This window comes from Peromyscus eremicus, chromosome 17, assembly GCF_949786415.1.
Source record: "Peromyscus eremicus chromosome 17, PerEre_H2_v1, whole genome shotgun sequence".
Taxonomy (NCBI): domain Eukaryota; kingdom Metazoa; phylum Chordata; class Mammalia; order Rodentia; family Cricetidae; genus Peromyscus; species Peromyscus eremicus.
This window is the reverse complement of record NC_081433.1, coordinates 37,178,281-37,199,732: the sequence shown is the minus strand read 5'-3', so window position 1 is coordinate 37,199,732 and position 21,452 is coordinate 37,178,281. Positions and strand designations below refer to the sequence as shown.

The window sequence follows — 21,452 nt, the reverse complement described above, 5'->3', positions numbered from 1 at the left end:
AGCAAAAAAGCTGTCTCCACAGAGGAGGAAGTACTTAGAGGGTGCACTTTTTTCCTAGGGCTATTATAAAAAATGGCCACACCCTGGGTGGTTTACAATAGAAATGCATTCTATCACAGTTCTCAAAGTCAGAAATCCAAAGTCAATGTTTTGGCAGACTTTTTTTTTTCTTCAAAACTTCTAGAAGAGTCTTTTATCCCTCTTGCAGCTTCTGAAGATCTTGGAATCCCTTGGCTATGGCTTCATTGCATCCACCTCTGTCTTGACAAAGCTTTTCCTCTGTGTTCTTCTGTATCTTTTAAAGACACCTGCCCTTGAACTCAGGGACCCAGGCAGATAACCCAGATGCTGTCATCTTGAAGTCCTTAACTGCACTAAAAGCCCCTTTCCAAATAATGTCTCATTCCCAAGTTCTAGAGGTTGGGATGGGTCTCTGGAGGTAGAGACTACTGGTCAACCTCCTGCAGAGCCCACCTAACTACAGGTTGCCAGTGCCTAGTTGACAAAAGAAGTATAATGGCACCCATGTTCTCCACATACAGATGTGCTTAAGGACAAACAACAGTGAGAATAGACAACCCAGGTGTTAGAAAAAGAAAGAGCAGAAACAGACCACTTGCTTCTCTTGAGAATTGAGAAACACAGACTTCAGTCTCACACCATGAGTCCAAACAAGTCCCCCTTACCTCTCTGTACCTCAGTTTCCTAGTCTGCAACATGAAAAATAACAGCCTTTTCCCAGAGTAGGGATTAAGTGAGTTGATGTATGCAATGCTTTGCTTAGAAGAGGAAATAGCACAAAATACTTAGCAAACATCAGCTGCCATTACTATTTTCTGTTACCCTACATTTCCCCATACTGTCTCTAAACTAACACCTCTTTCCTTTTACCTATATTTGTTCTGCTGCTCACTGAGCAGTCAAGGGTGGTCTGAGTTCGTGCTTGTATTTTTAGAAGAGACTAACTATATACCTAAACCTCAACTAACTATAGATGTTGCAAGCTGAGGAAAAAATATATTGCTTGCCACAAAATGTTCCAGTACAGGACAAAACATGTGAGCAAGTACATAGTTTATTTATTTCAATCTTCTCTGTGGTCCACCTTATTTCAGAAAAGACTCGAACAGATATTCAATTAGTTATAGTAAATTCAAAATAAACGGACAAGAGAAAGAATAAGGTTTAAGAGGTATCAGAAAAGACAAAATGAAACCAGAAGTTTTGAGGTTTGGGTATTTTTTTTTTTAATTTCTCTACACTAGCTTTCTCACTCATTAAAAGCAGGCCACAATCTGCTCTCTGGCTTTAAGCTCTTACACCTGGTGTGAAAATAAAGCCTGACCCATTAAATTATTCACAATGTCCTTAAGATTGAAAGATGAGGGGAGTAGACTGGAAAAGAAGAAAGAGACATTTGCTCAGAATTCTTGGTGTTCTTGTGGAAGGAGAAAAAATCCTCCCTTGAGCCTCCTTAGAGAAGTCATAACATATTCAGCTGTTACTCTGAACCAGTATTTCTCAAGCTGTGGGATCATGGCCCCTTTGGGGTTGAATGACCCTTTCATAGGAGTTACACATCAGATATCCCGAATATTAGATATTTATATTATAATTCATAACAGTAGAAAAATTATAGTTATGAAGTAGCAACAAAAATAATTTTATGATTGAGGGTCACCACAACATGAGGAACTGTATTAAAGGATTGCAGCATTAGGAAGGTTGAGAACCACTGCTCTAGACTGTGCATTTCTAGATTAAAAATAAAGTTGCCCACATTATCTCTCTTTGATTCACCCCAAATAGCTAGATCAGTTAAATTGAGAGTGTTGCAGTTAACAAAGTGTGTGTGTGTGTGTGTGTGTGTGTGTGTGTGTGTGTGTGTGAGAGAGAGAGAGAGAGAGAGAGAGAGAGAGAGAGAGAGAGAGAGAGAGAGAGAGAGAGAGAGAGTTTGGGGAAATGTAAGCAATTAACAACGACTTTTTTAGGGTAAGTGGGCATACAAGCAGGGTTTCATGTAATAACAGTACTTTTCTTTTTGTTTTCTGAGACTGGGTCTTGCTGCATCCAGAATGGCCTAGAACTTACTCTATCAACCAGACTGGCCTCAAACTCACAGAGATCCTCAGCTGCCTGCCTCTGTCCCCCAAGTTCTGGAATTAAAGGTAAGCAATGCCACACCCAGCACAACAGTACTTTTTTAAAAAGTACTTCTAAGAGGCAAAAGCAAAAGTCCCTGAAATAAAGAAACGTTTAAAGGCTAAGATCCTCCACTCAGACAAAACCAAACACCACACGGAGCCCTGTATCCTTTAGTGCTAGAGAAGTTGGAGCAGCAAAGACAAGGTCTGAGGAAAGGGTGGAGGGCAAGGGTCCGTGGAGAAGCCACAAGAGGAGCTTCACAAAGTCACCTGAAAACCAAAGCTACAACCAGTACACTCGGGTTGAGGTGACAGTCTGAGAAGAAGACAGGAAAAAAAAAAACCCTTAAAAAAAAAAGAAAACTTTACCATAAAGAACTTGCAAGAGAAAAGCATCATGGTGGGAGATGAGCCAGCTCCAAAGTCTACAAAGTCTCATGAACTTCTGAACAGTGAGAGCAGTCACACTGAAGCTGTGGGGCTCCACGCCGCATTTTATATTTCCCCTATCCATTGTATTTTTATGTACTTATCCATCACAACAAAAAAAGGTAAATCAGTGACCATTTAAAAACAATTAGCTTTGTATCCTCCTTCATGACTCACGTGTTCATTACCCGGATTCCATCGTTCCTCGTCACCTAAATTCACTCTTTCTCTGTACCCCACTTTACTTCAGAAATGTGACCAAAACCTTTTTGACATGAAAAAATGAATGTTTTGTGATCGATCATTGTTAGCTGGGTGTCCCCTGTATGAATGAGCATAAGATTTTGAACACAACTTTATTTGGTGGTCCAGTGGGCACACCTTCAACAGGAAACGCCCCCTTCTCTTCCCTTCCCTCCCCTTCCCTTCCCTTTTATCTTCTTTCCTTTCCTTCTCTCTGTCTCACATTCCCCCCACAACACACATACTCACATACACACACACCCAACATACCGACCTTGTTCAGCCACTTTAGCCCTGGTATCGTATTTGAATTTATCTGTTCCTCCAGCCATGGGCGCATCCGCATCCTTTCCACCGGCATGGTACTCTGTGGCAGAAGAGAAGCACAGCATTTGATATTTCTGTGACTAACCGTCTTATCTGCATCACGAAGTTCTACATCCTTGGCGTGACCCTTTCCTAGGCTCCTCTTCCTAGGGAGGAGTGGGGTATATCCAGCTCTCCTGCCACCTGCTCTTTTGCCTAGCCTGCTCTTTCAATGGGTAGGAATATGGACCAGGCCTCACATTCTCTATACTGACTCTCAGCTGAAGAAAGTTTTTATGGACATGGGAGTGACTTTGTCTCCAGCCAATCTTTACCCTCCCCCATCCTTTCTAAGCTGGGCTTATAGCATAAACTGTCAACATACCAGACATTCAAGGACCAAACTTTTACCTTCCAAACGCCAAGCGAATGCCAGGCAAACAGTTCTGAGGCAAACTCTGGTAGCCAGTGCATTCCTTGGAGGATCTAGGCTGTATACATAATTGGACCTCTGAATACTGGCACTAAAGCACTGATGGATTTGGTTTCATGGAAGGTTTGTTACCGACCAGTCATTCCCTCTAGACTCACTTTATGCTCAGAGCTCACCAGCACCTTGCCCTGTCCTCATCTTGGCTCCTACATCAACTCTCACGCTATCTCTTAGTCACTCCATCCAGCATTTTCCTTCAGGACCCGCCTCCCTGCTCTGACTCAGCTACATGCCTTTTCCCTTTGCTCACTCTCCCTTTGAAAACCACTTGCATGGCTGGACTATCGTTCCTCCAGCAGACCACACAACGCCTCTCTCCACTCCCACCAGACTCCTTCCACGGCAGTCTTTCCTTTTGCCACCCAAACACAGCTACTGTGGAATCACTAATAAAGTCGCTTCCCACTCTGCACCCTACATCCTCATGATACTTAGGTCTGTACATTTACATTCAGTCTGGTGCCTGAAAGCAAGGTGACACTGACTCAGGCGTCCCCTCTACAAGACGTCCCGGAAAATGTGACATTACAGTCCTCTATCTCTTTTCCTCCAAAATGAACTGAGAAATCTATACAGATGAATGTGGATCATGATGATTCATGCCTCATTATTCTCTCCATCTTGCCAAGCTCTGCCCTATTGCTCTGTCCCCAGCTAGGGCCAAGAGACTAAGCACCATTATGTGAATCAGCAAGGGTTTCACCTTTGTACATGGGATCCCCCACCTTTTTCCTGTTCCCCTCCCACAGCTCAAGCCCACTGTGCTTCTTGCTCACACCAAGCTCTCCTTTCCTCTTTGGCCCTGTCAATCTTTATCTGTCTTCTGAGACCTAAGCTCTACGCCTCTTCTCTGAAAAGTCATTCCAGATCACTCCAGCCTGAAGCAAGCCTTCCTCCTCCAACTCCTGCACCGCTCACAGATCGTCCTCTGATTATCTGAGGAGCAGACATTGCTTTGGGGCAGCGTTTTAGTCTCGGCTCTCATCTCATCTCTTATTATGCCTCTAAACTTTTCAGCTGTGCACGGCCTCGCTCACCATGCAAATTGTGAGCTCTTTGAGAGGATGAACTTCACTCCTTCGAGTGAAATGTATAATCCTGTGAAGCCAAGTTCTGCCTTGGCTTACCACAGTAAATGTTCAACACATGGACCAGGCAAGTTCTAAGCAAGCCATGCAATGCTGCTATGGAACAGTGGCCTCGTGCAACATCTGCAGGCTCCAGGTGGCCACTCTTTGAGACAGTAATAGGAACCTTAGAGACGTTACAAAAGGACATGTGATGATGAGCAGTCACCAATACAGCTGCTTTTCATGAATCTCAAAGTGTCCCATTCATGCATTCATTCACCCACTGACTCATTCATCATCTATCCATTCAAGGATCTTGGATTGAAAATGAGAGTCTGGGAGTTGGGTATGATAAAACATTCCCTGACATCGTGATTCTTACAGGATTCAGGACTCGGTCAAGAAGGGAATTAGAAATCTGTCAGGCTTTGTGAATAGGTGTCCGGAGTTACCAAAGAGTTCTGAAAACACTGGGAAAAGTTACACACACTGCTGCCTCCAGGCTGTGCCCTGCAGAGTGGTGACCACAACCTACTCAAATCTTCCCTCAGAAGAAGACCTCAAGACGTGAAGCGGGACAGAATAGCAGCATTAGGGACAGTCTCAGAAGTCGTTAGCAGACAGAAACAGATTCCACTTCTGAGGTGACAATCTATGAGAAGTGCTGCCGGCATGCCTAAACTCGGTGACAGGGCAGTCGGAGAGACACACCTGAGTAGCCCCTACTTCCTTTGCAAAATCATCCCAGTATGTTTCCTTCCATGTTTATTCATAAATAACCTATTCGGAGAGCTGACGCACACTATTTCCAAGTTCTGTACCTGGGAATTATCTTACTAAAAAATGTATTTGTAACTGCAAAATCCACCCTTACAGTGCTTTCCATGGTCATTACAGATTTGGGCCAAAGGGTAAAATACAAGATGTCTCGTATGAATGCAGCCAGCTGAGGTCAACAAAGCAACACTGTATGTTTTTGCTGCCCGTCTCCTACAGCAAACCAGAGTCCTTTCCACAGTCTACTTAGTATAACATTTTTAATATCTCTGTGCTTTTTGTTGTTCACTTTATCATTTAAAATGCCCCCCAAAGTAGTGCTGAAGTACTGTGTTGTGTTTCTAAGTACACACACACACACACACACACACACACACACACACACACACACACGGGGCTGTGTTGTACCTTATGGGGAAAATATATGTAATCAGACAAGCTTACTCAGACTCAGGCATGAGTCATATCAGAGTTATATATGCTTGGCTGTGAGTTCATTTTATTGTTGTTGCTGTTGTTTATTTTTGAGACAGGGTCTTTCTAGGTAGTCCCAGCTATCCTGGAATTCGATATATAGACCATACTGGCCTCAAACTCACAGAGATCCGCCTACCTCTGCCTCCTGGGTGCTGGGATTAAAGGCGTGCACCACCTCACTCGGTGTAAATTCAGTATTAATCAACAGTGTGTATTAAACAAGGCATCTTAAAACATCAAGGCTATATATTTACCTACTGGTGAAAATGTCCTGACCAGAGTCTCATTAGAACAAAGACACACACCAAGAAGAAACTGTGGGCCTAGACATGGAGAGAAGACAGTCACATGAAGCAGCAACAGAGACCGGGTGAATCTTCCCCCACACCAAGTAATGCCCAAGGCTCCTAGAATCTAGATGTAACAAGGATAGAGCCTCTCCCCGAGCCTTCAGAGGAAGCACAGCCCTGCTAACACCTTGGTTTTTGACTCATGGTGGAACTGTAGCGAATACACTGCTATTGCTTTAAGCCACACGGTCTTGCTATGGCAACGCTAAGAAAGAAGAACACATAAAGACGAAGAAGGAGAAGGACCAGAAACCAGACAGCAGTCAACAGCAGCTGGCCCTGGAAGGCCATTGTGCAACATCCCCTAATGCCAGAGAGAAAACTAATAAGCTCTTAGGTCCCTGGACCGTGCTCTGAGAAGCCAAGATCCAGATGCCCTTTAATTGTTCCATATGAATTGCCTGGATATTCTGTGGCATCCTACAATGTCTGGTCTTTCTGGCGGCAGATCTTTTCCATTCATCTAATTGCCAGGCTCTACTGCTTCATCTGTCCATTAGCCCATCCCTAACAGTTCAGCCCAAATTCAAAGTTTACCTCTTCCCTCGCCAAAATACTAGCTGTTTGGTTTGTCCCTCAAAGGTTCATACGCTAGAAATTTGGTTCCTAGTGTGGTAGGGTGAGTGGGTGGAACTTCAAGCGGTAGAGGCTACTGCTAGGTCACGAGGCTATGGTGCCTCCAGATCAGTGCTAGCTCTGGAACAGGTCAGGTCCCTGGGACTGGATTTGTTCCTGAATCAGTGATGTGAAAGAGCTGGAGAAAGGGCTCAATGGTTATCAGTACCAGCCGCTCTTGTAGAGAACCTGAGTTTGGTTCACAGAACCCACATGGTAGCTCACAACAGTCTGTAACTCCAGTTCCAAGGAACCCGATCCCTTCTTCTGGCCTCTACAGGCACTGCATACATGTGGCGCCTAGACATACATGCAGGCTAAGACCCACACACATAAAATAAAAATCAATCATGAATAAAGGAGGGCTTTCATAGGCAAGCCTTGCACCTCCCCCTCAACCTTAATTCCAAACACTCCCTGTGATGTCAGCTGCCAGAAGTCCCCACCACCTCCATGCTCCCGAACCTCCAGAACATCGAGCTTAGTGCAAATCTTCTGTCATAAAGACACAACCTCGGGCGTTTTGTTTCAGGAACACAAAATAAGCTAAGACGTGTGAATAAACATGTAAAAACATTTAGGAATTTTCTGTATTTATTTCTATTGTTTTTCTCCCATTGCACACAACGTCTGTGCTAAGATTATCACACACCGTGGCTGAAGGAGAAAGTGTCTTGGCTTTGTTCGCATTGCTCTGTCTCTTGAGGATTCACTGAGCCCTACATTCTGACAGAAGTGCCCCAGTATCTATAATAGCTACCTCTAAAAAAGTGATGACATTATCCTTGCTTTTATAATTATCTACCGAAAAAAAAAAAAGAAAGAAAAGCTAAATTTCTCCAACCAACCGGAGTTGGCTCAGTGGGGGGTGGGGGGGAGCACACGAAAGCAGACAGAACTGACTCCACAAGCAGAGAGAACTGACTCCACAGAGTTGTCCTGTGACCACCACATGAAGACCACGGCACGGGCTCTGATCTTTGAATACGAAGAAAGTACTTACGGTTTCTTTGCGGCAACCTCACTGATAACTAACCTCTCTACTCTCGCCCCGTGAGGCCAGCTTAGGTAAAATAAGAGTTACCTGAATGTAGACAACACAATACAGTGACAGCTGATGGATCTAATGATAAGTAGCAAACAACACGGACCCAGGACGGCTCACTGCTCAGGTAGGATACGGCCAAAGGCACGAGGTTGCATTACACCACTCAGAACTGTGTGTGATGTTAAACTTCATGCTTGTTTATGGAATTTTACACTTAGTGGTTTCAGAACACAGTTGACCCAAGGCAATAGAAACCACAGGATGCAAAAACCCACGATAAGATAGAACCACCATATGGTTGTCCGTGGTGTCGAGGCCACTGCATAAAGCCATGCAGTGATTAATATACCATGGAGCTGACAATGTTGTGGTCCTGATTAGAGCTATCATCAACCATGTTTATTAATTTCCATCTAAATAACTGAGATTTAGTTCCTGGTATAGTAATACTACCCATGACTACTATTGCCATTATCTTCTGATGGACTGGGTATTAACACTAAGGTTTTGTTGAGTTTTGTTATGTAACTATTGCAGCCCTCGGAGATGGGGGCTTGTCTAGGACATACCAACCCCTATAGAGGAGTAGGTTGGAGAACTGCTGGAAGGCAACCTGCTAGGGGAGCTGAGATCTCATCAAGTCTATGTGATGGGGGAGGCCCAGGTTCTACCCGTGATTCTAGAAAGCCCTTTATTAGGATGGCCTCTCTATTATTCTGATATTTCCTTCTCCGGTTTCTCCTTCTTATATGCCACGAGTACAGGCATCTGCCTAAACTACAATTTCCATCATGTTGATGTTCTGTGCTTCTAGAGATGTCTAAACATCCTAGAGGCAGTGCTGACTCCTAGGAGGCGGTTAGGAGGCTCAGAAGCTGACCAGAACTTGGGATCCATTCAAGTGACTAAGGCGACCATTGAAGATCAGCACTCAACCAGGAAAAGGAGGCCCTGGAGCCTTGCTAAGCTCTCTAACTAATAAACCCATGGGGCTGGAGAGGTAGCTTACCAGTTATCACTTGCTGCTTTTTTTTTTTTTTATAGACCAAGGCTTGTTTCCCAGCACCCAAGTTAGTGGCTTACAACCACCTGTAACTCCAGCTCCAGGAGGCTCCGATGCCTCTAGCCTCCAAGGGCACCTGCACTCACATGTACACACACACACACACACACACACACACACACACACACACAATTGAAAATAAAATAAAACAAATGAAAGTAAATCAATAAGAATAAATAGATGGACTCAGAAAACAGTTCAGTCAGGAAAGCACTTGCTGTACATGAAGACCTCAGTTGGATCCCTAGAGCTGACATAAAAAGAAACAGTACACGTAAAGAGCTGGCTGTGGCAGCACACATCTATAAACCAAGTTTTGGGGGAAATGGAGACAGAAGGATCTTTGGGGCTTGCTTGCTGGCCAGCTAGTCGAGCAGAATTGATAAGCTCCAACGAGGGACAGTATCTCAAAAAATAAAAGGGAGAGCAATCGGCAAAGAGATGTGATGTTGGCATGAGGTTTCCACATGCACACAGACACATGTGCACACATGTCTGAATACACACACACACACACACACACACACACACACACACACACAGGCACATAAACTGACCTAAGTGGAAATACACCAAGTAAAGATGGAAACCCAGTTTTGAATCATCTCAGTTTCTAATCAAATTAAACTAGACTGGAGCTTCCAAAAAGGAAATGTAAATCTTATATTGAGAAAAGTGACATTATCCAAGAGTTAGCCATTATCTCTGGAGATCTTCATATGCAGTCAACAGCATTCAGTCACTATAGCTAGAAATATAAGAATAAATAGCAACAAACAGAAAATCAAGAGAAATAATGAACAATAGAAACAGACCCATAGGATATAGACACAGGTCTTAAACAGATACAGTGGCATACAAAGACACAGACTAAATGTCTTCAGGCATTTATTTTAGACAGGGTTCCACTACGTAGACCAGGCTGGCCTCAAACTCACAGAGATCCACCTGTTTTTACCTCCCAAAATCTGACGGAAAGCCTGAACCACCACTCCCAGCCCTTGGATAGTTTTAAAAACAGTGATGCCTAATATGTTTAAGAAATAAAAGGCAAAGGTGAAGATTTTTTGTCAGAGAAACTATTTTAAAATTTTAAATTAGAGACTTAACGGATGTTATTAAAATGAAGAACTCAATGGATGGGCCAAAAAAAATAGCTTTGATATTTGGGGGTGGGGGGGTGTGGTATGTGAACCCAAAAAACAGGTCAAAGGAAATATACAGAACGAAACTGATAGACAAAAATATGAAAACATGTAAGAAGAAGGTCATAAGCTCCACAGAGAAAACACTGTAGAGTTTAAAATACGAGCAATTTGAAAGTCTGTGAAGACAGGAAAAAGAGTGAGGCAGAAACAGTTCTTGAGGAGACCATGACCAGACATTTTCTAATCATAGATTAAAATGTCACTGAAAGCCCTAAATGGGCAGACACAAATAAAAACCACACCTAAACCAAAAACAGAGAAAAAAAATGTAAAAACCCACTAGAGGGCAAAAGACTCATTACCTTTAAAAAAAAAAAGTTATAAAACATCCCAGACCTAAATGCTCTACAAGTCCCTGCTCCACAGAAACCATGGAAGACAGAAGGCCTTTGGGGAAAGTCTTGGGCCAGCTTGGTTTAGCAGACAGTCATGGGCCACCAAGCCAGACGACTTGAGTTCAATCCCCACCACACCATGATGAAAACAGGGAACCAACTCCTTCAGGCTGTATTCTGACCTCCACACTGTGACTGGGTGCACACACACGCACACGCAAACTCACACACACAGAGTGCAAAAATTAATTTTGAAGAAAAAGTATTAAAGGAAAACAACTGCTTTGTGGATTTTTATGCCCAGACAATATTTCCCCCAAGAATAAAGATGAGATCAAGGCATCTTTACTCAGACAAAAACATACAGATTTCCACCACAGACTAAATATGGTGGAGCGTCCTACAACCCCAGCTCTCAGGAAGCCAAGGCAGGGGGGTTAAGTTCAAAATGAGCATGGATTTCACAGTGAGACCCTGGCTCAAAACAGAGAGAGAGAGAGAGAGAGAGAGAGAGAGAGAGAGAGAGAGAGAGAGAGAGAGAGAGAGAGAGAGAGAGAGAGAACAGATTAGATTAAAATTCGAAAACACACAACTGTTACCTTCCAGAACTTTCTATACAGTTTATCAGCTCACTACAGTACGAGTCCCGCAGGACAGGTAAAAGCCAGATGTAATGAAAAACTGACGGGAAGTAAATTACTAAGGACAGAGCGAAGTTGGAGTCTGTGTCCTAGAAGATGACAACAGCCATGGCCTGTCCTAATTCTCTCGCAGCTACACCAGTTTTCAAAAGTGCCTGTGAGGACTCTTGGAACCTACCAGCCCTCCTCACAGAGCTATGTCCCCAGCCCTCTTCCCAACCTCCAGGATTTTCTGCTCTCCTAACAAGAGGCGCTGTAAATCTAACTTCATTGGTGGAAGAGCTTCTCTTACGGTGCTCGCTACTGGGCACTCCTGTCTACAGGCACATGCTGTCTGGGTCTCCAGTCACCCTCAATAGATCTTAAACCATGGCATGACAGGAAACTGTGCTCAGTGCAGCAGCGGGTGGGAGGGTTCCAAGACATGTAAGATGTGACCACTACCCTCTGGGAACTCATAAATTAGCTGAGGATGTGAGACATAAATCATATAAAGCTAACTAATAATTCTGTAATTATCATAATAAAATGATGCAGCGGAGACCAGAGATTCGCCTGTGATTAATTGCCAACTAAGTTAACTAGTTCATAAGGAATACATAAATCACTATTAATTGGATTTCCAAGGAAAGTATTATGATGGAGGGAGAGCATATGGGATGGGCGGAAATGCCCGGGCGAGGAGAGAGTTCAACAGACAAGATGAGTTAGATAAAAGTGGGTCAAAGCAGCGCTGAGGGGGGGCGGGGTGTAGCTGATGGGGACAGAGAAACTGCCCCATGCACCATCACAGGTGAAGCTCCTGGGTCACCTCCCATAGGAAAAACAAGTCCTAGATACTTAATGTTGACCTTCAGTCACACACAGAACAGCCTTAACCATTAGGTATCATTACGTACTTTTTAGAGATGAGTAAAAGTAGCTAAAAAGGTACCCCATCCCAAAAGGTGATAATAAGTTAAAAAGAAAAATTAAAAGGGAGGAAGAGTAGGGCTGAGGGGAGAGGAGGACTAGGAAAGAGGGGGAGATGTTCCTTCCAGGAATGAAAAGGGGAAAAAACCCTACAGTACAATTAAAAGACTGTGACAGTAACTTCCAGTAGTAATTCTTCCTCAGCATGCAATAAGCTGTTCCCATTTCTTAAGAGTTCATTTCTTCTGTGATGTTCTCTACTCCTCACACTGACTGTGGTGTGCTTCCCAGCAACAGTAAGAACTTCCGTGCAGAAGTACATGAATTGGGAGGGAGCTGAAGATGAACAGTGGACGTCACCACGATTTTCAATCATTCAGCCTTCCAGCAAGCCACCTGTGTGCAATGTCTCACCGCCAGCCTGGAGCCCAGGGGATGAAGCCACTTACTTAACCTGACCTTAGAGAAGAGGAGGGGTTCAGGTTCAAACCCAAGTCTCTCTGCCTCCATCGGCCACTCCAGAACCCAGTGTGTTCTCAAACCTCTGGCAATAGCCCACTGAGGCACTATGTGGTCTGTTTGGGGGTTTTGTTGTTTGTTTGCTTTTATTAAGATTGGTATTCTTGGTTTATAAACATCAAATTTAATCTAATTTTAATGTACTGAAGTATAAAATAGAAAATATAAGCAGGCACTACAAATTAGAGTCAATATAATTGTGAGAAATTTCCTTCCACTTTGTATCTTAGATGTACTTGTATAGATATTATGTACTTGTATCATAGATGGTAGCATTTGATACTAATACTATGGTTGATAAAGTTGAAAAAGAATTACATTTAGACTGAACATTTAGAGAGTGTGTGTGTGTGTGTGTGTGTGTGTGTGTGTGTGTGTGTGTGTGGTGTGGTGTGTGTGTAGACAGGGAGAGAGAATACTGGCAAGAAACAGGAGGCCAAAGAGGGATCCAGGGAAACAAGAAGAAATAAATCCATCCTTAGTAACCTATGGGCTACTGGGAGTTAGAAGTGAATCGACAAGCGCTTACTGGCATTTGCTTGCATAAAAAGATCACGTTCAGAGCCAAGACAGTATGACATGATATGTTAAGGGTTCTGGGGCCCTCACACTTGGCTATGTTTCCTACTTCTCAGTCTGTGCTATTTGTACATATCACTCTATATATTCTGGTGGGACACTGGAGAAGTAAGTCAACAACTGCGGGTCATGGAACCAGAGAGATGTTTTGACATTTCCGTGGAGTGCCAAAGTGGGGGAAACATAATGCTATCTACACCAATATAAAGCTGACTTTTCAAGGTTTGGTTAAACTTCATCTTTATTTCATAATTCACTGTTTTGTGAAGCTTTTAAAAGGATATATGTCCAATTCATCAAAGAACACATTTCGGGAGGGTGTGGAGAAATGGTTCAGTAGTTAAAATCAGTTGTTACTCTTCCAGAAGACCTGTGTTCAGTTCTTAGCCCCCACAATGAGCAGGTCATGGCCATCTGTAACTCTAGGTCCAAGGGATCTGATGCCTTCCTTTGTCCTATGCAGACACTGCATGCATGTGGTGCATATACATACACTTGGGCACACACAGATGCACATAAACTAAATAAAAAGAACGAGTTTCAAGCTGAGGAGATGGCTCAGCAGTACAATGCTTGCCACAAAAGCATGAGGACCTGGTCCCCAGAATCCATGTAAAAAGCCAGGTGTAACAGAATACACCTGTAATTCCCGGACTGGGAGGCAAAGACAGGAGGATCCCTGGAGTGTGTTGGCCAGTCAATCTAGGTGAACCAGCTCTAAGTTCAGTGAGGAATCTTATTTCAAAAATAAAATAGATAAGGAAGATAGCCAATGACAAACTCTGGACTCCATATACATAGAGGTACACAGTTACCCACACCTTGTGTGCAAGGGCATGCACACATGCATACACACACACACACACACACACACACACACACACACACACACACACAGAATGAGTTTTCAGTCCATTGTTTTCTCCATGAAGTTCAAAGCAATTCAATCATCCATTCTATTACTAGTAAGTGGCCACCTCAGAGCATCATGAGCCGTAATCACCTTCTCCGTTTTGCATTTATCCCAGTCTCTAAAACTGCTGTGCGATATTATTACCTGGTGAACTTTGAAAGAAAACTCCCTAGCTCCACTCTAATAAGACTCTCCGGGGCTTAGGAACAGGAATCACTTTCATTATCCTGGAGTAATTTTGATATGCCACTAAGCGGGGGAATGACTGCCACTTAGTGCCCATTAATCCAATGGCCTTCCGCATCCCTGATGTTTAACAAACATCTCTAAATGAGTCATGGAACAAGGGGAGGCTAATGGTGGATGGAGTTCATTACTAATGGAAAACAAATGCGTAGGAAATTAAAATTCCAAAATGCCTTTATCACAAAACATGCTTCCCACACTGAGAATCGTACAGATGATAGTTTGATATTTTCTGATGAGGTGAGTTCTAGGTCCTTTTGGAAGATATTAAGCTACCATAGCAATTTAAAAAAAAAAAAAGACATCATCTCTGGGCACAGACTACTCTGGTACCCAATGTGGTTTGACTTAGCTTCTGGCCATAATGGGTACTATTGCATCACCACCATAAACACACAGCAAAAGTGCCTTAGGGTCTCCATATGTGTGCTCAAAGACACTTACATATGGCCAGTTTGGGGTATGACAGCTGACATGGTGGTCATCCCAGAGAGGGGTTCTCACTGCATCCTCACAAGAACAATTCTTTAGCCAGGGAGTCAGCCTTAAAGATGCATGTAACTTGTAATTCTCACGCTCAAGTGTTTGCTGAGAAGTCCCACTGGGCTTGAAGAGCAGCACCAAGATAGGCAAGGTTAAGGAGCCCAGGTCAAGCACACTCATGGAGAACCTCTTTTTACGTCTGACTCGCCCCTTTGTACTTGGCCTCACCCATTACCACTTCCCTCCCCCCCCCCCAGCCACCTAGCCACGCCTAGCAGTCTGCTTCCATGGGCCTGCCCTATGGCCATACCCTCTCCATCCTCACCAGCGCAGCCTGGTTACCAATATTGTCTTCCTCACCCGTGCTACCCAGCAATCCTGCAGCGGCCATTCTGCCTTCAGTCTGTCACCACGGTCTACTTGGCAGTCTCAGAAACAAGTCTGCCGCGGTCACTCTCACATTCAGAAAATGTCCTACGACTTTTCCAACTGTTCTCAGACAAGGTGGCAATCATTGCCACTCAGCTTCTGCAATCCAATGTGGCTTGAGGACAGGCCAAGATTGATTTCTGGCCTGTGAGTTTGAGATCTCCTTGGGACAGTCAAAACAATGTTGGATGGTCAATTATATGCATGAGGTTGGAGCTCTGGAAAAGGTCCAGTCAGGAAATACTCAACCAGCCCTCTGCAGATTTTCAAATGCCATCTCTTCTACAATGTCTACCCCACAACTTAGGACTCAAACATCCCCCTTCCTTTGAACTCATAACTCAACCTCTAACCATTACTTAACACATGCTAACACTGTCCTCAAGTCTGTTTCATTTTTCTGTGCTTTCAACCATCAAGACAAAGGTCCCTCTGGAGCTGGAAGCCTGTGATGACATTGCTATATGTGTAAATACATATGACTACAGTCTTACACACTGCACCGAGGAATTACAGATCAATTCTACCCAGCAGACTCTTGCAACAATCAACTTACTCTATTTACAGGATCCAACAGGGTAGTTGCTAGACACTTATGGCCACCTAGCACCTCAAATGTGGCAGGCATGAGTGAGACAACATAACACGAATTGCTAAACGGCCTTATTAATACAAACCTGGAGTCAGATATTGGGATGAAAGCTGAAGGACCAAAGAAACAGTACAAGCCAGCCAGTAGTTCTTACCTCTACAAAATCCTCGGTCTAGAGAGCCAGTTGTCACCAAAGAAGGAAAGACAGTTTCCAGGCCACATCTAACCTTCCCTGGTCATGGTCCCCCATTAGATGCCTAGTGTAAACAAAGTTACTGCACTGGTCACCCCTGTGGAGCTGCCAGAAGAGGCCGGTTAGCCATGTGACATTGAAACTATACTATATGCCCTGGTCACCCCTGTGGAGCTGCCAGAAGAGGCCAGTTAGCCATGTGACATTGAAACTGTACTATATGCACTGGTCACCCCTATGGAGCTGCCAGAAGAGGCCAGTTAGCCATGTGACACTGAAACTATACTATATGCCCTGGTCACCCCTGTGGAGCTGCCAGAAGAGGCCAGTTAGCCATGTGACATTGAAACTGTACTATATGCACTGGTCACCCCTATGGAGCTGCCAGAAGAGGCCGGTTAGCCATGTGACACCGAAACTGTACTATAATGTGAAACTTAGCTTTTAAAAAAACCTGACTCATATTCTACAAGCTTAGTCACCTCTCGGAACACAACCTATTAGTAAGCGGAGGACCTTGAGTGTAACTAACTAAATGATCAAGGTCTAGACCTGCAAGCTCCTGCAAACACCACCAGCTGTCAGGTCCAGCATCTCCCCACGCTGGGCAGAAGGATATTAACAATAGCTACCCGGTCCAGGTGCTTAATGGTGCTGTGCAAGTTATAGGCATTAAGAGCATTGGCTCAGTTCACCCTCAAGCATGAAGGTGCTGCTGTGACTTCTAATTTACAGACGAAGAACCAGGCACTTAAGATTAACTGAGGCGTCCAAGGTTACAGGGCTGCTGATCACGAATGCTGGGGCTTCATCAGCCATCTTAGACCCTTATGTATTCGTCCTTTGGGTAAAGAACACACACACACTTGCAGGCCAAACTTGGGTCCACAGGGCTGGGTGCTGTCATCTCACCCACCTCCACACTTGGGAACCTGTGCTGCAGGGGCCATGGGTGGGGCTGGGGAATACAGCAAAACAAACCCACTTCCAGCTCCAGGGGCTGAGTCTACTGAACGGGGAAGTCATCTTCCAACTTCCTTTACCAGCCCCCTCTTGGTGCCTTCCTGAAAAATAGGAATTGCGGAAGTGACTATACATCCTGACCAACCACAGCTTTACTTCTGTAGCTTGCCCAAGGAAAACAGTATTTCCCCACTCCCTGTGTTCTAAGACAAAAAGCACCTTCCTTCTCTCCGGCCTTTCCCCTCCCTCCTTTCTTTAAGAGACAGGGAGAGGAAGGAACCAGAGCGAGGTTTTCCCATTGCATCACTTGGGTACATTCTCTATGTGCCTCACTGGAGCTTGCCTCCTAAAGCAGGGTCACCTGGCCAGTACACATGCTTCCAGGTCCTCAAAAGGACTTGAAAGCTGAGGACCAGGAGCATGCGCCCCGCCTGGCCTGTCTCTGATTAACCTGGAGAGCTGTTTCAGGAGCACACATCCCACAGGAGTCTAATGTGTCCACCACCCCGATGTTAATTCCACATTTACACTTACCTAAGGTGTTGAAAGCCACTAAAGGACTCAGCCCCTTTCCTATCTGCCCAGCTCCACCTCCTGCTGGTCTCTAGGACTAAAAACAACAGGAAGCTAGGAGGCCACATTGCTTCCCACTCCAAAATGATGACGACTTCCTAAGAGCGGCCAGTTCCCCAGCCTGAGAACCACTCCACCACTTAAGTATCTCCGCACTTTGACTGGCTTGTACTTCTCAATACCAAATTACTTCTCCTGGCTTTCAGGGGAAAGATGTGAACCTCCCCTCCCAAGAAAGTTGTATTAGGGCCAGGAGACTCCCAACTGTTACCATGGGACTTACTAATTTGATAACACTACAAAATACTTGGGTGCTAATGTCAAGCCATCTTGTCTGGCTCACAGCTAATTAATTTGACAACATGGATTTTAGCTTTGAGAAAGGGTCTCATTATGTTACCATGTAGCTCAGACTAGTCTCAAACTCCTGATCCTCCTGCCTCAGTCTCCTGGGGATTATGCAACACTCAGCAATATGGAACTTTGTTGGGTTTTGTTGTTGTTGTTGTTGAAAAACAGCTTCCTGCTATTAGTTGAGGATGGCTTTAAACTGATCCACCCACCTCTATCCTTTGAACAGCAGCATTACAAAAGTGTGCCACTGTGCCCAGTTGCTTCATGCATCAAGTACTCTGCCAGCCGCTGACCCACATCCCCAGCCCCAATGTTCAACCAGATTTTTAAAAGATTATTATTATTTTATGTATCCGTGTGCACGTGAGTATGCAGATGCATGTGCTTGTGTGCACACACAGAGGCCAGAAGAAGGTGCCAGGTGTCCTCAATCTCTGCCTAGTTCTTTAAAATAAAGTCTCTCCTTGACCTGGGGCTCATGTCTTCTTGCTAGGCTGGAAGTCAGGAAGAGCCCAAGGTCCTCATGTCTCCATCCCACTTGGAGCTGGGGTTACAAGTGTGCACAGTTTTGTTATGTGGGTGCTGAGATACAAATCTTGGTCCTCAGAACTGTTCTACAGGCACTCTTAACCACTGATCCATTTCTCTAGCCCCAAACATGGAACATCTTAATGAGTCACTATGACCTCCATAGGTCCCAGCACTGTCTTTACTTATCATGGAGTAAGAAAGAGGCCACAAAGCAGGATGCAGGATGAGGTGTCTTAGCCACCAGACCTCCAAGACATCCCAGGTACCCAAAGTCAAAATGGGTACCAGGGAAGACCTCCTTAGCTCTTGAGTGTCTCACAGTGTGCAGAGTGAGTCTGTAACTCAGGCATCTCTTTATCACTATACCTTATATGAAATAAGAATTGGGATCTTCTGTCTTAAATGAGAAATCAGCCTTCCACTATAAAACTCAGAAACCCTCTACTCTCTCCTACGCTCACCACAACTTAGAAGCTGTTGGGTGGTAGATGGAGATGGGGGGTTCTCTGTCAACTGCAACCACTTTCTTGGGCACTGCTTCAAGAACCAGATACAGAGGGTAGCAGAACCCAAGGTCCTCATGCTTTCATTTTCTCCCCTGAAAATGTAACTTCCTCAGTTTTCGATGACCAAATTCCTAGCCTAGCCTCTGACCAATAGCATTTAGTTAATAATCATTCGTTTCTGCAGATACAAAGTTTATGGCTAAAGATTTTTTTTATAAAGATTTATTTATTATGTATACAATGTTCTGCCTGCATGTATGTCTGCAGGCCAGAAGAGGGCACCAGATCTCATTACAGATGGTTGTGAGCCACCATGTGGTTGCTGGGAATTGAACTCAGGACCTCTGTAAGAGCAGTCAGTGCCCTTAACCTCTGAGCCATCTCTCCAGCCCCGGCTAAAGATGTTTAAGGAGAGACTGGGGATGTAGGTCAGTAGTAGATCACTTGCCTAGAAAGTACAAGGCCCTGGGTTCAGTCCTCGGCTCTGAAAAAGTAAAAAAAAAAAAAATATATATGTTTAAGGAGCACTGTTTATGATTTTGAAGCATTTAAGTGGACTAAAATATCTAGATTGTAGGAAAACGTTTAAATAAAATGTGGTAGAGTCCAATAATGAAATATCGGGAATACAAAGGTATCAGGATGCTCAAAACATTATAGTGAAAAGAAAAAGTGGAGGAAGCAGCAGTTTTTTTTCAGCCATCGAGGTAATTAAGAGTCATGCACAAACTGCCGGGGACTGTGTGCCACAGCAGGCTTCCCCACGGGCAGTGTGGACCACGACCACAAAGCCATCTTCTACAGTGTTAGTGACCATCATAGCTGACCCATCCCAAGTGCTCCAGCTAAATGGCACTTGTGGGACTCAGGACACGGACACTTGGCCTGAAACCTGCACCAAGGGCCAGTTGTCTGGCTTCAAATGGGGCAGCTGTGGGATGGGTTCATACCCCAACACTAAAGTGGCCAGTACAGAAGGTATAAACATTTCCTGAACAGAGTGAAGGTTACAATCTCCGGATGGCTGAAACCCAATGCCCTCAACATGGGTGCTAGCCTATGCTCACTCTAAGTCCTGGTTTTCCTAAGACTCTTCTGATACCAGAAGGCCTGGGCTTTAGATGAGAAGTAGGAATAATGGAGCAGTATTACCCAACACACCTGAAGGAGATTCCACCTCCCTCCCTTCCTCCCCCCTCCCCATCTCATGCAAATAACTTAGTCCAAATGCCCACTCAGCAGAGCAGAGTAAGCAGATACACTAGCTTGAATCACCCTCCCACAAGCCCCCCAACCCCACAACATTCTCATCCACCCAAAACTGGGAATGGGACATTATGGGAAAAGGGGGTCTCTGCAGATACGCTCACATTTAATAGGAGGCCATCCCGGATTAAAGTGAGCCTACCACGGAAGGGAAAGGGTGGGTTTCTAGACTCTTTGGCTGGGCTGCAAATTAAGACGGCATAAGGCAGGTTATCAAGAGAAAAACTGTATCTAAAGCCCTATCTAAACCATATACACAGGCATCCCACTGAATGTGAGACTCACAAAGAAGCAGGTGATTGAAGTGTAAGCAACATCCTGAGCTACAGAAGCATTTGTGCCTTTGTGAGGGGTTGTGGTTACATATGTATGGAATGTGTGCTGAGTAAAACACAGTTGGCCAGATATAATCTTGGGTAATAAGAGTGGTCATGGCAACCCTCTCTGACCCTAACACTCTCTCTAACGCACATTTTCTTTTAAATGTATGCTTCAGATTGTTTTTTACAAAAGCATAACTTCCCAGATCTACTGCTGTGCCTGAGTTTCTCAGGCTTATCAGTTTGAAAAATAGCGAAGAAGTGTATCTGGGGTGGTATATTCAGGCTCCCTTAATTACATTTGAAGTCGTGTAGACTGAGCCCCAACAGGCTCATTTATCAAGTCCCATATGACCAATGTCTTTCAATGTAGATGACGACTAGGCGCTGACAGGAACACACTCAAAACGCAGAGAGAGACAGACACACACACAGAGAGAGAGAGAGAGAGAGAGAGAGAGAGAGAGAGAGAGAGAGAGAGAGAGAATGTGTGCAATCCATCTACAAGCCAGAGAATCAAGACGCCAGGAAGGTACCCAGCAGCTTCTCCCTTGGGTCTCCAGAAGGAAGCCGCTTGGCCAACACCTTGACTTCCGACTTCTGGCTTTCAGAACTACGAGAGGAACCATTTCCGTTGCTTTCAGGTCAGTCTTTGCAGCCACGGGCACACGAAAGGAGAGGAGGCCCAAGTGCTGAGTGTGGGCACTGGCATGGGGTGAGCTTCACCAGGGAAGAGGCAGCAGGGACATCCTTGCCTGTGGAAGAAGGACGGCCATGTGGGGCGGTGAGGACAGACGCAGGGAGGGAACAGCAGCTGGGAGACAGATGACAGGCTCCTCCTTAGGAGGCGGCAGCCTTGTGCAGGGGACAAGGA

At 44.7% G+C, this 21,452-nt stretch overlaps 1 protein-coding gene across 1 annotated transcript in view; it reads right to left on the bottom strand.

Moving 5' to 3' along the window:
* The window catches only part of Irf2 (interferon regulatory factor 2), a 107,612-nt gene that overhangs the window by 50,287 nt on the left and 35,873 nt on the right, over positions 1-21,452 (bottom strand). Inside the window, exon 2 of the mRNA XM_059244825.1 lies at positions 3,091-3,183. Coding sequence (XP_059100808.1) covers positions 3,091-3,177 — 87 coding nt within the window. The 5' untranslated portion in view covers positions 3,178-3,183. The remainder of the gene's footprint in view (positions 1-3,090; positions 3,184-21,452) is intronic.